The sequence below is a fragment of the Silurus aristotelis genome, assembly GCF_946808225.1.
Source record: "Silurus aristotelis genome assembly, chromosome: 24".
NCBI classification, from domain to species: Eukaryota; Metazoa; Chordata; class Actinopteri; order Siluriformes; family Siluridae; genus Silurus; species Silurus aristotelis.
Genome location: NC_139597.1, coordinates 16,835,732 through 16,850,487, shown reverse-complemented (window position 1 = coordinate 16,850,487; position 14,756 = coordinate 16,835,732). Strand labels below are relative to the sequence as shown.

The 14,756-nt window shown below is 40.7% G+C and overlaps 1 protein-coding gene across 11 annotated transcripts in view; it reads right to left on the bottom strand.

Annotated features, from left to right (window-relative positions):
- Positions 1–14,756, bottom strand: part of atxn7l1 (ataxin 7-like 1) — a 34,003-nt gene extending 19,247 nt beyond the window's left edge. For 2 of the 11 annotated variants that reach the window (XM_083528416.1, XM_083528423.1), the window contains exon 1: positions 5,089–5,201. Coding sequence is in view for 3 of the 11 variants with exons in the window: in XM_083528415.1 (XP_083384541.1) it covers positions 14,048–14,169 (122 nt within the window). In the remaining 8 variants the exon portion in view is untranslated. Of the gene's footprint in view, positions 1–5,088; positions 5,202–7,602; positions 7,708–14,047 lie in introns of those variants that run through there. The other 9 variants (XM_083528417.1, XM_083528421.1, XM_083528420.1 and 6 more) reach the window with 9 other exon arrangements.

Genomic DNA, 14,756 nt, shown 5'->3' with positions numbered 1-14,756 from the left:
GAAGAGCCTGGAGAGGTGGAGGTACACGTTGGAGAGAAGGGGAATGAAAGTCAGTAGGAGTAAGACGGAGTACATGTGCGTAAATGAGAGGGAGGGCAGTGGAATAGTGCGGTTGCAGGGAGAAGAGGTGGAGAAGGTGGTGAAGTTCAGGTACCTGGGGTCAACAGTGCAAAGTAATGGAGTGTGTGTTAGGGAAGTAAAGTAAAGAGTGCAGGCAGGGTGGAGTGGGTGGAGAAGAGTGACAGGAGTGATTTGTGATAGTAGGGTATCTGCAAGAATGAAAGGGAAAGTTTATAGGACTGTGGTGAGACCTGCAATGTTGTATGATTTAGAGACAGCGGCATTGAGTAAAAGACAGGAAGTGAAGCTGGAGGTAGCAGCGCTGAAGATGTTATGGTTTTTGTTGGGAGTGACGGCAATGGACAAGATTAGAAATAAGTTTATTAGAGGGACAGCGCATGTTGGACGTTTTGGAGACAAGGTGAGGGAGGTGAGATTGAGATGGTTTGGACATGTGCAGAGGAGGGACATGAGTTATATTGGTAGGAGAATGCTGAGGATGGAGCCACCAGGAAAGAGGAAAAGAGGAAGGCCAAGATGGAGGTTCATGGATGTGGTGAGGAAAGACATGCAGGTAGTTGTTTTGAAAGAGGCACATGTAGAGGACAGGGGGGGTATGGAAACCGATGATCTGCAGTGGCGACCCCTAATGGGAGCAGCCGAAAGAAGAAGAAGAAGAAGAAAAAGAAGGAAATCCATGGTTCCACATGAGCAGCCTACAACCTATGAAGTTACAGCTTAAAAACTATGAGGATGGATCTGGACTACAAGTTAGCAACACTTTTTTTCCAGGCTTTTGTTAGCACTGTCCCAAACTGCACTATTTTAAGATGCCATTGTTTTTGCAGCCATCAAATTCAAAATTACCCTATTTTCCTGGGTTTAAACATTTGCATTTTACAAAGTGTCCCAACATTTTTGGAACTGGGGTTACAGGGAACTACAACTGGGAAACTTGTACTTCAATCCAAGTAGATGTAATTATTTTTCTATAAGCTCATGTTTTATTTACATTTCTACATGGAGTTTGGCAGATGCCCTTATCCAGTCTATCAATAAATACATCCTGATACTGGTTTATTAGAACACAGACTAACAATACCATCAGTCTAAAAACTCTGCTTTGAAAAGTTATTAATGAAAAATATATTTTCAATTAAAAAAAAGAATCATGATCATGTTGTGGCTCATGATTCAGCCTGGGGATATTTTCCCAGGTGGCTCTGCAGCAGGTGATTGTACAGTGTAGGGGAAGGTTAGCATTTTTCAGCAGGTGTGTAAACAGTGCTGTAAGTGTCTGATGCAGCTGAAGTGGATCAAAGTCCACCTCCTTCACAGATATGCAGCTCTTTTGCAGGTAAAAAATGACTAAACCAAGTGGCTTTTAATAATAACTTATAACATACAGTGTTGAAAGATTTACACCTAGTCTTTTATGGTTGTTGCGAGACACATCGATGTTTCTTTTGCTTGTATGCAACAAACTCAGTCATGTAACGGTATGAAGATTTACTTTGACCGAACAAATCTATAAATGTCCAGATGTTCCATAGAAAAATACTCCCTGAGCATAATCAGCTTTACATACTCTTGGAATCTGGACAGTTTGTCTCTCCAAACAGTCAGCTGAAATACTTTGCAATGCCTCTTGCCAAAAGGTGTCCTTTTCCAGTTGGAGATTTTTTTTCTGACCTTGTGATTCAGTGCATCCCAGAGCAGTTCAATAGGATTTAGGTGTGGTGACGTCTTGTTGAGTGTCTTCCAGAACTAATTGCATGGTGTTGAATTATGGAAGAGAAGCCATGCTGGTTTCTTTCACCTGGAATTAGTCTCTAAACTTCCCTGCTCCAAAACATGTTTGACTGTGGGTATGAGACAGTCTGCGAACATCTTTTTTCCTGTTCTTTATCTTACATAAGTTCTTCTGTTAGAGGCAAAACTGTCATTTTTGGACTCCACAGAACTTACGTCCAGTCATTCACTGGCCATCTTTAATTGCTTTTGCCTTTAATTTATTTAGCTGCATACAAACAAAAGAAACATACATGTGTTTCAAAAACCATAAGATGAACGACAAAAAAACGCTCTTTATATTCGGCAGCATTAATGGAGCGTTAGGTAAGAATAGTTCGGTTCTTTAACAGGTAACAAAAATAAAATTCTCCAAGACTGTAAAATATGAATTCCATTTTTACAATAACAATTACAAAGCGTAGGAAGCATTTATTCAATCAAACGTTATTAATTTGTCTAATATTTTAATTCTTCTGGGGGAGATAAAGAGGAAAAGGCAGATTTATGTGTTGTGTTAAATAAACTTACTAGAAAACCTCTATATTTAATTTAATTCATTGAACACGCCAAAAATGTTCTTCGTAAATATATTTCTTAAGGTGCTATTGACATAAGATTTTACCAAATGTTGTTAACAACCCGTGCAGTCCACAAATGCAAAATATCAAACCATAGATGTCCATTAATGAAGTTATTTCTAATAATGTGAAATGACTTGGGGGGGGAGGGGAGTATTCAACACACGAAGAAAGGGACATAAAAAAAAGCCATGGAAAACCAAGACATCAGCTGAAATCAATCAGTAGTTAGAAAGCAGTCCTGCCTCTTGACAGTGCAAATTAATATCAGCTGCTTCAGTCCCAACTAATAACCTGTATAAAGCTGTTCCATTAGCAAGGTGTCACACTAGAAACATCTCATCATGTTTAAAAGCGAAGAGCTCTCTCAAGACCTTCGCAACCTTATTTTTGCAAAACATACCGATGGCATAGTTTACAGAAGGATTTCTAAACTTCTGAATGTTCCAGTGAGCACTGTTGGAGCCGTAGTCCAGAAGTGGAAAGTACAAAATTTCACCATAAACCAGCCACTGCCAGGTGCTCCTCACAAGATTTAGGAGTGAAACGAATACCAGAAGATTTGTCCAAGAGCCAAGTACCACTTGTGGAGAGCTTCAGGAAGACCTGCAATTAGCAGGTACAATAGTTTCAAAAGAAAACAAGAAGTGCACTCAACCGCCAAGTCCTGTGTGCACGTTCACCACGCAAGACTCCACTGCTGAAGAACCAGCATGCTGAAGCTCGTTTAAAGTTTGCTGCACAACATTTGGACAAATCTGTGAAATACTGGGAGAATAAAGTCTGGTCAGATGGGACCAAAATGTTACTCTTTGGATGCCATAATACACACCATGTTTGGAGGACAAATGGCACTGCACATCACCCCAAATAGTACAAATAGTTCAAACAGACAGACAGCAAATCATCAATTTACTTAACTGCCTTCTGACTTCTAAAACATGGTCCTTTCACAAACAAGCCTTTGTAGTGCAAAAGAAAACCAAACTGAACTTTTGCTACGTTTCCACACGGATGGTTTTGATTGCCGGATTTGTGCAACATGGCGGTTTTCAGTGTTTGATTTGAGACTTGGCGCATCAATAAAACAAATGTTGATGGATTCAAAATTCTTTTCCAGTAGAGTTTATTATTATTTTTATAGAGCGACAGCGCATGTAGGACGTTTTGGAGACAAGGTGAGGGAGGCGAGATTGAGATGGTTTGGACATGTACAGAGGAGGGACATGGGGTATATCGGTAGGAGAATGCTGAGGATGGAGCCACCAGCAAGGAGGAAAAGAGGAAGACCAAGGAGAAGGTTTATGGATGTGGTGAAGGAAGACATGCAGGTGGTGGGTGAAAAGAGGCAGCTGTAGAGGACTGGGGGTTTGGAGACGGATGATCTGCTGTGGTGACCCCTAATGTTTTAATTTCACCTCTTTTATATTTATTTATATTTTTGATAAAAATGGTGAAACAAAAATGTGCACTGCAATAATCGTGCATTAATAACAATTTGTGCCGTTCAATTTAACTTGCATTTTTTCATAATAACAGCCATAATATATATATTTATAGGACTGATAACCTCAACAATGATAAAACTATAATTAAGGGACATTCAGTGCTATGCAGATGAGTCTGGTTCCTCTCAAGGTTCCTTCCTCATCAAGTCAAGTCAAGTCAAGAAGTCAAGAGGCTTTTATTGTCATTTCAACCATACATAGCTGACGCAGTACACAGTGAAATGAAACAACGTTCCTCCAGAACCCTGATGCTACATTAAACAACAGATCATACCATCCCAGAGAGTTTTTCTTTGCCAAAGTCACCACTGGCTCGCTCATTAGGGACACATAGGGAAAGATTTATGACAGTAAAATGTATAGTCATATAGTCATAATTTAGCTCTGTAAAGCTGTATTGGAACAATGACATGAATAAAATCTGAATTGCACACAAGCCAAAAGTTCTCACTACTGAGATTGTTTACACTTTCACGTTTCTGTTTCATCCAAATATGACATTCAAAACTTATTTTTCAAAACTTTATACATTATGAACTGCAGTAAAAGAAACAGTTACTAAATATCACAGGCAACAAAAACAGTTACTGTGAACTACTGTGTGTGTGTGTGTGTGTGTGTGTGTGTGTGTGTGTGTGTGTGTGTGTGCGCGCGAGTGTGTGCGTGCGTACTGAGCATGTTAGCATTAGCGTGTGTATAACCCGACAGGCCTCAGAAGCCAGAAAGACATCAGCACCACCACATGCATAATATTCTCTCTCTCGCTCTCTCTCTCCCTCCCTCTCTCTCTTCCTCTCTGTCTCTAACACACACATCTATCAGCTGCCTGTTTACATCCGGTCGGCAAACTGCACGAAGACAACCGCCAGCTAGGCCTAACTCTGCCCCAGGACAAGCACCATGCAACCACACACACATACACACACGCATCTCTTCCATCAGCAGCCAACATGAACGCAACCCAGAAAGAAAACCACAGAAGTGAGAAAAGCAAAATGGAACAGCACGCATTACAAACAAGATGCATTTCTCTTACTCTTTCCCTCCTTCTCTCTCTCTCTCTCTCTCTCTCTCTCTCTCTCTCTCTGTCTGTCTTACATACGTTCTCTGAGCTGCAGTTTGAAGTTGAATAGCTGCGAGTCACTGACCCCTGTGCAGCTGCATTGTGCTTCACTCCTCGCTCTCATCTCAGCTGAGTGACTGGGGAAGAGCTGAGGCGCTGGGACACACACACACACACACACACACACACACACACACACACACACACACACACACACACACACACACACACACACAAAGAACGTTTCCACAAATGCCCCTCCTCACCACAGCTACAGCCAGCAGGGGGCACAATTTTAGAAGCACGCTGTGGAAAGTTTCCATGTGTGCGTGTGTGTCACCTCCTACAGCACGCAGCACATCGCTCTGCCAGAGCACATGAGTAGGGCACAAGTGCAGGGGCAGGTGCGAGCCGGGCAGGGCAAAGACGAGAGCAAACTACTATCCGCTAACGAAGAAGAAACTTTCATGTGCTCTCAAAGCCACAATGATCAACCAGCTCCGATTATCCAGAACCCGATACCTTTCCATCCAAAAGCACCAAAATACATACCGGCCTCTTGGAAGAAATATTGAAAATCTGAATAAATTCAAGGCTGTTTAAAAAAGTTCCTGTGTGCCCCAGACAAAACTAGTAGAACCAGAGAAGGCCATGTGGTGGGATACGAGCTGAAACACGCAGCTGATGCGCCGACTCATCACAAGCAATCACTCTCTTTGTAGTTTGCTCAGGAATGCACACGTCTCTCTTCTAGAGCTATAATTGAGACTAGAGTTGCAAAATTCTGGAAATTTTATGACTGGAAACTTTCCATGGGAATTAACGAGAATCAATAGGAATAAACTGGAAATGTATTCAATTGCGGGTTTGCCTAAACAGGGAACTTAAATGTAGTTGCTCGATAAACAACCAGATTTAATGCAATTTCAGTTGAATTTCTTCCTGCACATTCATTAATCACATGCACACAGCACACTTACTGCAGGGTTACTGAGGCCACGCCCCCTACATGCACTGTGTGTTCCTCCAGAACATAACACACATCAATTCTTAAATCCTGCACACAAAATAATGTCACAACATGTCCATCTTGGTGAGTTCTCACGTAAATGACATAAATATTACATACATTTATGTTTACTTGTGCTGTGTGTAAGCTGCAAAAAAATTCAACTAAAATTTTTATCAACGTCAAAAATGTATTTTAGTAAATCTTTGGTTTGCATGTATGTCAGCTTATAGACAAACAACATGTTTATATATTAATAGTTGTATTTGATACAGTTTATATAAAAAAATTTCTAATTTATTCCCATAAATTATGGTAAATTTCCAACTTAAAATATATAAAGTAGAAAGTTTCCAGAAATTTACCGGAAATTGTCCCGCCTTTTGAAACCCCACCTGAGACTTAACTGAGGCAGAAAAGTATAGAACTTCTTTCTGGCCCTCAGAGCTGCTGGAGAAAGTCATGTTCGTGCTACACTTTCTCGTTAATGACTCGCATTCAGCACATATATCATGCATTCAACCTGCAAAATTTGTACCGTGTCAGCATGTGCGCTGGACAGAACAGCCTGCTGAAGATATTTACTCCCTACTGTGTCTGGCACTAAACCTTAAACCTTTAAACATCGAAGAGCGTCTTCAGGTTCGGCTCTACACACGTTTATCACACTGCAGTCGTGGGCTCAGGTCTGAGGGAACGGAGAAATCTGGGGAAAGTGATGACGTGAGCCTACAACTTTTTTGTGAAACAGAAGCTACAATATATTTGTAAAATATATTGCATCATGTTCAAAAGGAATATTTTATACTGTAGCACTGAGCAGACATCATCAAACCTTATCAGAATCATATATGGGGAAGTGGTAGCTTAGTGGTAAAGGCTCTGGGTTAGTGATCAGAAGGTTGCAGGTTCAAGCCCCAGTATCACCAAGCTGCCACTTTGGGCCCTTAATCAAGGCCGTTAACCCTCTGTGCTCCAGGGGCGCTGTATCACCTCTAACCCCAGTCTCCTGAAATCACTGGGGTATTTGGAGAAAGAATTTCACTCTGCTGTAATTTACATGTGGCAAATAAACAGCACCTTTTCCCTTATATACAGAATCCCATGGAGAACCTCCTCAAGAAACAACACAACTCTGGTGGTGTCACTTTCACTTTTTTGATTCATTGTAATTCTTATTTAAATTTCAGATATTCAGTTCAATTTCATTTGCATAGCACTTTTAACGATGTCCTTTATAAAATTAAATAGATTACAAATATAACTTTAAAATGTATGTCAGTCCAAATTAGTTAATTCCCCACAAGTTTATTCCTTATCAGCGAACCAGTGTCAACTGTGGCAAGGAAAAATCACCCTAAGATAGTTGGAGAAACAGGAACCAGACTCCAAAGGGAAACCATCCATATCTGGGTGACACTTGAATGCGAAAACTAACTAAAAAATCGAATTAATAAATAAAGTCGTTGTAGTTTTTCAAATCAAATCAAATTTTATTCGTCACATTTTCATGACTTTAACATGACGGCCGTCAGTTTGCTGGAGAGTTAAAGGTAAACGGCTGCCTGGGTTCTCCCGACATTCACTTACCGTAACGGTTCGGGAAACCCACGGGTTTAACGTCTGGTTCGTAAACATTGCACACAGAGTGAGAGACGAGCTCACAAGCCGAGATCTGACCGTACATGTGCATATCTACAAGAGAGAAAACAGGACCATGAGTTAGGACATGATACAACACCACTGATAAGGTCCCTTGCAGAATATTTTTATCAATGCTTTAATCTGGGAAAAAAAAAAAAAGCAGATCACTGATTTAATATTTAAGTAACCTGCACTTTTGCATGGAAATGTTAGTTCAAGCCAACGGGGTTATTCACTTAGTTCATTCATCTATATTCATGCTTTAAACTCTAACGCATTACTATTTATCATATTCCTCAAGAATCGCTAAATAAAGGACATAATATTATCTGTAGTTTTCTATCATGGATGAAATAAGTTCCTGTATTTTGAGTACCAAATCCCCAGCTTTTACAGACCTCCAATAAAAGTAAAACTCCTCCATAAATAAAAATATGAAAACAAATACCATGTTTAAGTATCAAAAAGTTATAGTAGTGGTCTGTTAGAAGTAAATGTGACTGATGCCGTTCAGTTTTAGATTCCCCCATACATCATACACTATTTGGACAAAAGTTTGTGGAAACCTGTTAAATGCATGATGGCGCCGCGAATAGCAGCCACGGCGCTGAGCTCCGTCTGTCCGTCTGTCTAAAAGTCTGTGCTGACCAACTGTCCCTCATCTTCACTTAGATCATCACCAGATCACTGGAGCTGTGTGTAGTTCCCAGCTGCTTCAAACACTCCAATCCCCCAAAAACCCCAAATCACTAGTCTTAATGATTACAGACCTGTTGCTCTCACATCGTGAAGTCATTTGAAAGACTGGTCCTGGCCTACCTGAAGGACATCAAAGTACCTTTGCTGGATCTATATATATATATATACACACACACACAATCTATAATCTATATCTATCTATCTATCTATCTATCTATCTATCTATCTATCTATCTATATATATATATATATCTATCTATATATATATATATATATATATATATATATATATATATATATATATATTCTGCAACAAAAAAGCCTCTTGACTTGAACATCTTGATAGATCTGGGACCTACGCAAGGATCTTGTTTGTAGACTTCAGTACACTGACCCAGATCTCCATGCCCACCCCAATCTGTCTGTGGTTCACCAGCTTCCTGACAGACAGGCAGCAGACAGTGAGGCTGGAAAAAATTACATTCAGGTCTCTCACTATCAGCACTGGTGCTCCCCAGGGTTGTGTTATCTCCACTCTGCTCTTCTCCCTGTACACAAATGACTGCACCTCTAAAAACCCCTCTGTCAAGCTCCTGAAGTTTGCGGACGACACTACAGTCATCGGCCTCATCCAAGACGGAGTCTGCTTACAGACAGGAGGTTAAAGAGCTGGCTGCTTGGTGCAACCACCACAACCTGGAGCTCAAAACAGTTGAGATGATCGAGGACTTCAGGAGAAATCCCCCAGCACTCCCCCCACTCACCATCATGAACTGCACTGTAACAGCAGTGGAGTCATTTGAGTTTCTGGTTACCACCATCTCTCAGGACCTGAAGTGGGACAATAATATTGACTCCATTGCTAAAAAAGACCTAGCAGAGGTTGTACTTCCTTCACCAACTGAGGAAGTTCAACCTGCCACATCAGCTGCTGAACAGTTCTACTCGGCCATCAGTGAGTCGGTCCTGTGTACATCTATAACTGACTGGTTTGGTTCAGCTACCAAATCAGACATCAAGGGGCTACAGCGGGCGGTCAGGACTGCTGAGAGGATTATTGGTGCCTCACTGCCCAACCTTGAAGATCATCACCAGAACAGCCAGTCACGAAAGCAGTTTCTTCCTGCAGGCTCTACTCGGCCTGAACAATTAAAATATTCATATTACCCATTGTCCATCATAACTGACACATTTATACATAGAATCCAAACGGTCCATTTGTAAACTGCACACTTGTAAATAACATGTACATTCATTTCAACAATATTTCTACTTCTGTATATTGTGCATTATTTCATTGTCTGTTTTACCTGGAATTTTGTTATATTATGTCTGTACTTTCTCCTGCACTAGAAGCTTCTGTCACCAAGTGGATGCCTGAAGTGCAGTCAGTGTTACAATTTATTCATGTTCAAAAGGGTTGAGGTCAAAGCTCTTCTGCATCTGCAGCTGGCTTTGTGCATCGTCATGCTTGAGTAGGATTGGGTCTCCTAGTTTAAATAGAGGAAAAATGTAATGCTACTGCATCCAAAGTAGAAATGGTATTGATCAATAACCAGTGATGTCACAATAAAATCCCAACTAAAATCAGAGCTATGATGACAAAAAATACTTTATTCATTAGAATAAAGCCAAGTAATTCCATAGAAGCACTGTGTGTTCTTTTATACCAGCATGCAGGAACTTTTGACAAAAATCTATACTGATAGTTTTTCCAGGTTGCGTTATACAGTTCAAGAGCGGACTCTAGAGGAGAATCACTGGCACCACGTGCTGTTTATTTGTAGGGTCTTTTTATTCATTTTGGATGCAATTGTTTTTATTTATTTGAGGTTACTTTTTGTTTTTGTTTTGTTTGAATACACATCTTATTTTCCTCAATATTTATTAATAAAATCATATTTATTTTCACATTTTCATAACTCTGTTGTCATGAATGTTCATTTAACCATTTTTTTAATATTTGATTTGCTTATGTTTTTTATATGGAAAAAAGCCAGACAAGGTAAAGTGTGAGAACTGGACATATATTAAACCACCAGTTACAGTGAACCGTCTGTCACTTTGTATCCTCCCAGTCCTAACTCCAGCACAAGCATATACCAGAAAAAAAGAGACATATTGCTAACACACTATTGCACAAAAATACAAAAAAGAAATATTTACAAAGGCATGAAAGCAACTGCCATTGATTCAGCCAAGGAAAATAAGCCCAGTGTCGTTTACTGCGTGGGCTGTTTGCCTTTTTGCTAAATGAGTGCGATTTGGATGAACTGTGTGTTCTCCTGCAGCTGAACGAAGCTGTGGGAAGTCTGCCATGCCATGAACAGGCCTGTCCACACTACCAAGATGATCACATGACGCTTTCAGCCACAGCACGCGCACATAAACATCTCTTACATAAAATAGTCATCACGACAATTATAGACCTCGGAGTTTGGAGTCAGTACAATTACTCTGTAAGATCACTTCTCAATACTGGAATAAACCAAAAATATCTGCAGAAAACAGCTTGAACGATTCTTCAGACACTTTTTTTTTTCATTTTTCTCAGAATCCTCGAAATACAAATGCAAAAAAGGCTCATTCAAGTCAAACACTCAGGCTGGAGAGGTCAGGAGAGGTCAGGATAGGTCAGACTGAATGCAAATACCATTTGCTTTGCAAAAAGCCTGAGTGACTTTAAAGAGAGGGGAAAGACAACATGTGGCAAACATTTAAAATCCCAGCATTCAGGCTCATTCAGTATGTTGAGACGATTTAATATTTTGAAATATAAGATATTAAAAAGATAATAAAAGAAAGTCTGACATGGTATATTTATAAAGAATTAAAGTAATTAATTAAGGATTATTACTGCTATATGTGTTTAATGATGTTGATATGTAATTAAATGTACAGTATCTTCACTTTTCACAACATACCCGATATCACAGCTCAAACTGTGTTAGTGAATGTGTGAGCCGAACTCAAAGTAAGAAAAATTCAACAGAACTCCCAAGACATCGTTAATAAAATATTATGTAACATACATGATTTGCGCAAGCCTGTTCTAATGTTTACATTTATGTGATTTTAAGAAAGTGAAACTACAAAGTGATATCACATCATATATTTTTCTACCTACACTGTGAAATTAGAAAGAATAAAAAAATAACAAAAACAAACAGCAGCAACGAAACTGACTGTACTTGAGTGAGCCAGTGTTCCCTAATCACTACTGTTCCCAGAGTACAATCACTAATCACTACTCTTCCCAATACAGCATTATTAATCACTACTGTTCCCAATACAGCATTACTAATCACTACTGTTCCCAATACAACATCAATAATCACCACTGTTCCCAATACAACATCACTAATCACTACTGTTCCCAGGGTACAATCACTAATCACTACTGTTCCCAATACAACATCAATAATCACTACTGTTCCCAATACAACATCACTAATCACTACTGTTTCCAGGGTACAATCACTAATCACTACTGTTCCCAATACAACATCACTAATCACTACTGTTCCCAGGGTACAATCACTAATCACTACTGTTCCCAATACAGCATTACTAATTACTACTGTTCCCAATACAGCATTACTAATCACTACTGTTCCCAGGGTACAATCACTAATCACTACTGTTCCCAATACAGCATAACTAATCACTACTGTTCCCATGGTACAATCACTAATCACTACTGTTCCCAATACAGCATTACTAATCACTACAGTTCCCAATACAACATCACTAATCACTACTGTTCCCAATACAACATCACTAATCACTACTGTTCCCAGGGTACAATCACTTATCACTACTGTTACCAATACAACATCACTAATCACTACTGTTCCCAGGGTACAATCACTTATCACTACTGTTCCCAATACATCACTAATCACTACTGTTCCCAATACAGCATTACTAATTACTACTGTTCCCAATACAACATCACTAATTACTACTGTTCGCAATACATCACTAATCACTACTGTTCCCAGGGTACAATCACTAATCACTACTGTTCCCAATACAACATCACTAATCACTACTGTTCCCAATACAGCATTACTAATCACTACAGTTCCCAATACAACATCACTAATCACTACTGTTCCCAGGGTACAATCATTAATCACTACTGTTCCCTATACAACATCACTAATCACTACTGTTCCCAATACAACATCACTAATCACTACTGTTCACAGGGTACAATCACTAATCACTACTGTTCCCAATACAACATCACTAATCACTACTGTTCCCAATACAGCATTACTAATCACTACAGTTCCCAATACAACATCACTAATCACTACTGTTCCCAGGGTACAACCATTAATCACTACTGGTTCCAATACAACATCACTAATCACTACTGTTACCAATACAACATCACTAATCACTACTGTTCACAGGGTACAATCACTAATCACTACTGTTACCAATACAGCATTACTAATTAATACTGTTCCCAATACAGCATAACTAATCACTACTGTCCCAGGGTACAATCACTAATCACTACTGTTACCAATACAGCATTACTAATTACTACTGTTCCCAATACAGCATTACTAATCACTACAGTTCCCAATACAACATCTCTAATCACTACTGTTCCCAGGGTACAACCATTTATCACTACTGTTCCCAATACAACATCACTAATCACTACTGTTACCAATATAACATCACTAATCACTACTGTTCACAGGGTACAATCACTAATCACTACTGTTACCAATACAGCATTACTAATTAATACTGTTCCCAATACCGCATCACTGATATTATTATTTACTGATATTTACGATATTTGGCAGATGCCCTTATCCAGAGCAGTAGAGGGTTAAGGGCCTTGCTCAAGGGCCCAGCAGTGGCAGCTCGGTGTTGGTGGGATTTGAACCTGTGACCTTTCGATCCAAAGTCCAATGCCTCTACCACTGAGCTACCACCTCCCTAGGTGATTATCACTAATCACTACTGTTCCCAGGGTACAATCACTACTCACTACTGTTCCCAATGGTGCCATCGGGGGTCTTTTTTTGCGCGTGTTTAATCTACTTTCCCCTGAAAGAAAGCCGAACGGTGAACTTCGGCGCTCCAGAGTAACGCACGCGCGCTCCGAGTCAGTTTAAAAAAAACGCCTATTGCCATGACAACACAGTTCTCTTACTGGCGGCTTTGGAAGAATGTCGTACAGAAAACAAAAAAATATTTTTTTCTGTTTACGTTTAACGACAGGAAAAAACACTTTGCGACCGAAGCTGATAAAAACCGTGAAACGTGCAACTTCGGTTGACGGTAGCTAGGTGGCTGTCTCGGTCAGGCGAAGCGACTCTGCACGGCACGCACGCACGCCGGCCAAACTTGGACACACTCGCAGTGGTGTGTGTCACTCAAACAAGCATCGGCATTGCCCCCCCCACCTCCCACCTAGCTACCGTCAACCGAAGTTGCACGTGTAGTGCAGTAGCGTGAACGCGACATGGCGCCCGCCTGCAGCAGTCCTGTCAGAGGTGTCCGTGTGCGTGTGTGTGTGTGTGTGTGTGAGAAAGTCCCGATCATCGCGCTCGCTGAGACGTGTGTGCGTGTGCGTGTGCGAGCGGAGGACACGCAGACAACTGGCGCAATCTCGGCGCAAATAAAACAATATCAGATCGATAACGAGCGCAAAACATACATCAGATGTGGCGAGAACCTACTGTCCGAGGAGGTGGCGAAGTCTACTGCGGTCATGAAGACAGGACACGATTTACTCATGAACGGATCCAGACATTGCAGTTGGCGAACCAGCGTCGCCATTGCTCTTCCTTCTTGTTGCTCGACCCCCCTCTTCTCCTCCTCCTCCTCCTCCTCAGCAGCTCAGCCGAACCCGAGTGGCGAAACGCCTGACGTCATCCTCGGCTCTGTTCGGCTTTGCTCGGCCGCACAGTCTTCTTCCAAACAGAAAACCTTCCTCACCTGCTTAAACGCGTTACAAACATCATTCCAAAGTACATTTATATTCAAAAGCAATTTCTCTAAATGAATAAATACTCAGCTGGCTGCATGTAGAAATAGTTTGTGCACCTCTGACTATCACACACATGGTTCTCCCTAAAACTGCTACCACCAAGTCAGAAGCACACAAGTGTATTAAATGTCTAAGAGGCCCAGGCATGACAATGCTCCTGTCCTGAGCTCCATGAAGACATGATGTTAAGATTGGAGTGGAAAAACTTGAGTCTTCTTCCTCCATACTACCCCGTCCTTTAAATCTGCCTTTACCTCGAATCAACCGCCTCCATGTCTTCCCTCACCACATCCATCAACCTCCTCCTTGGCCTTCCCTTTTTCCGATATACCCCATGTCCCTCTTCTGCGCATGAACAAACCATCTCAATCACACC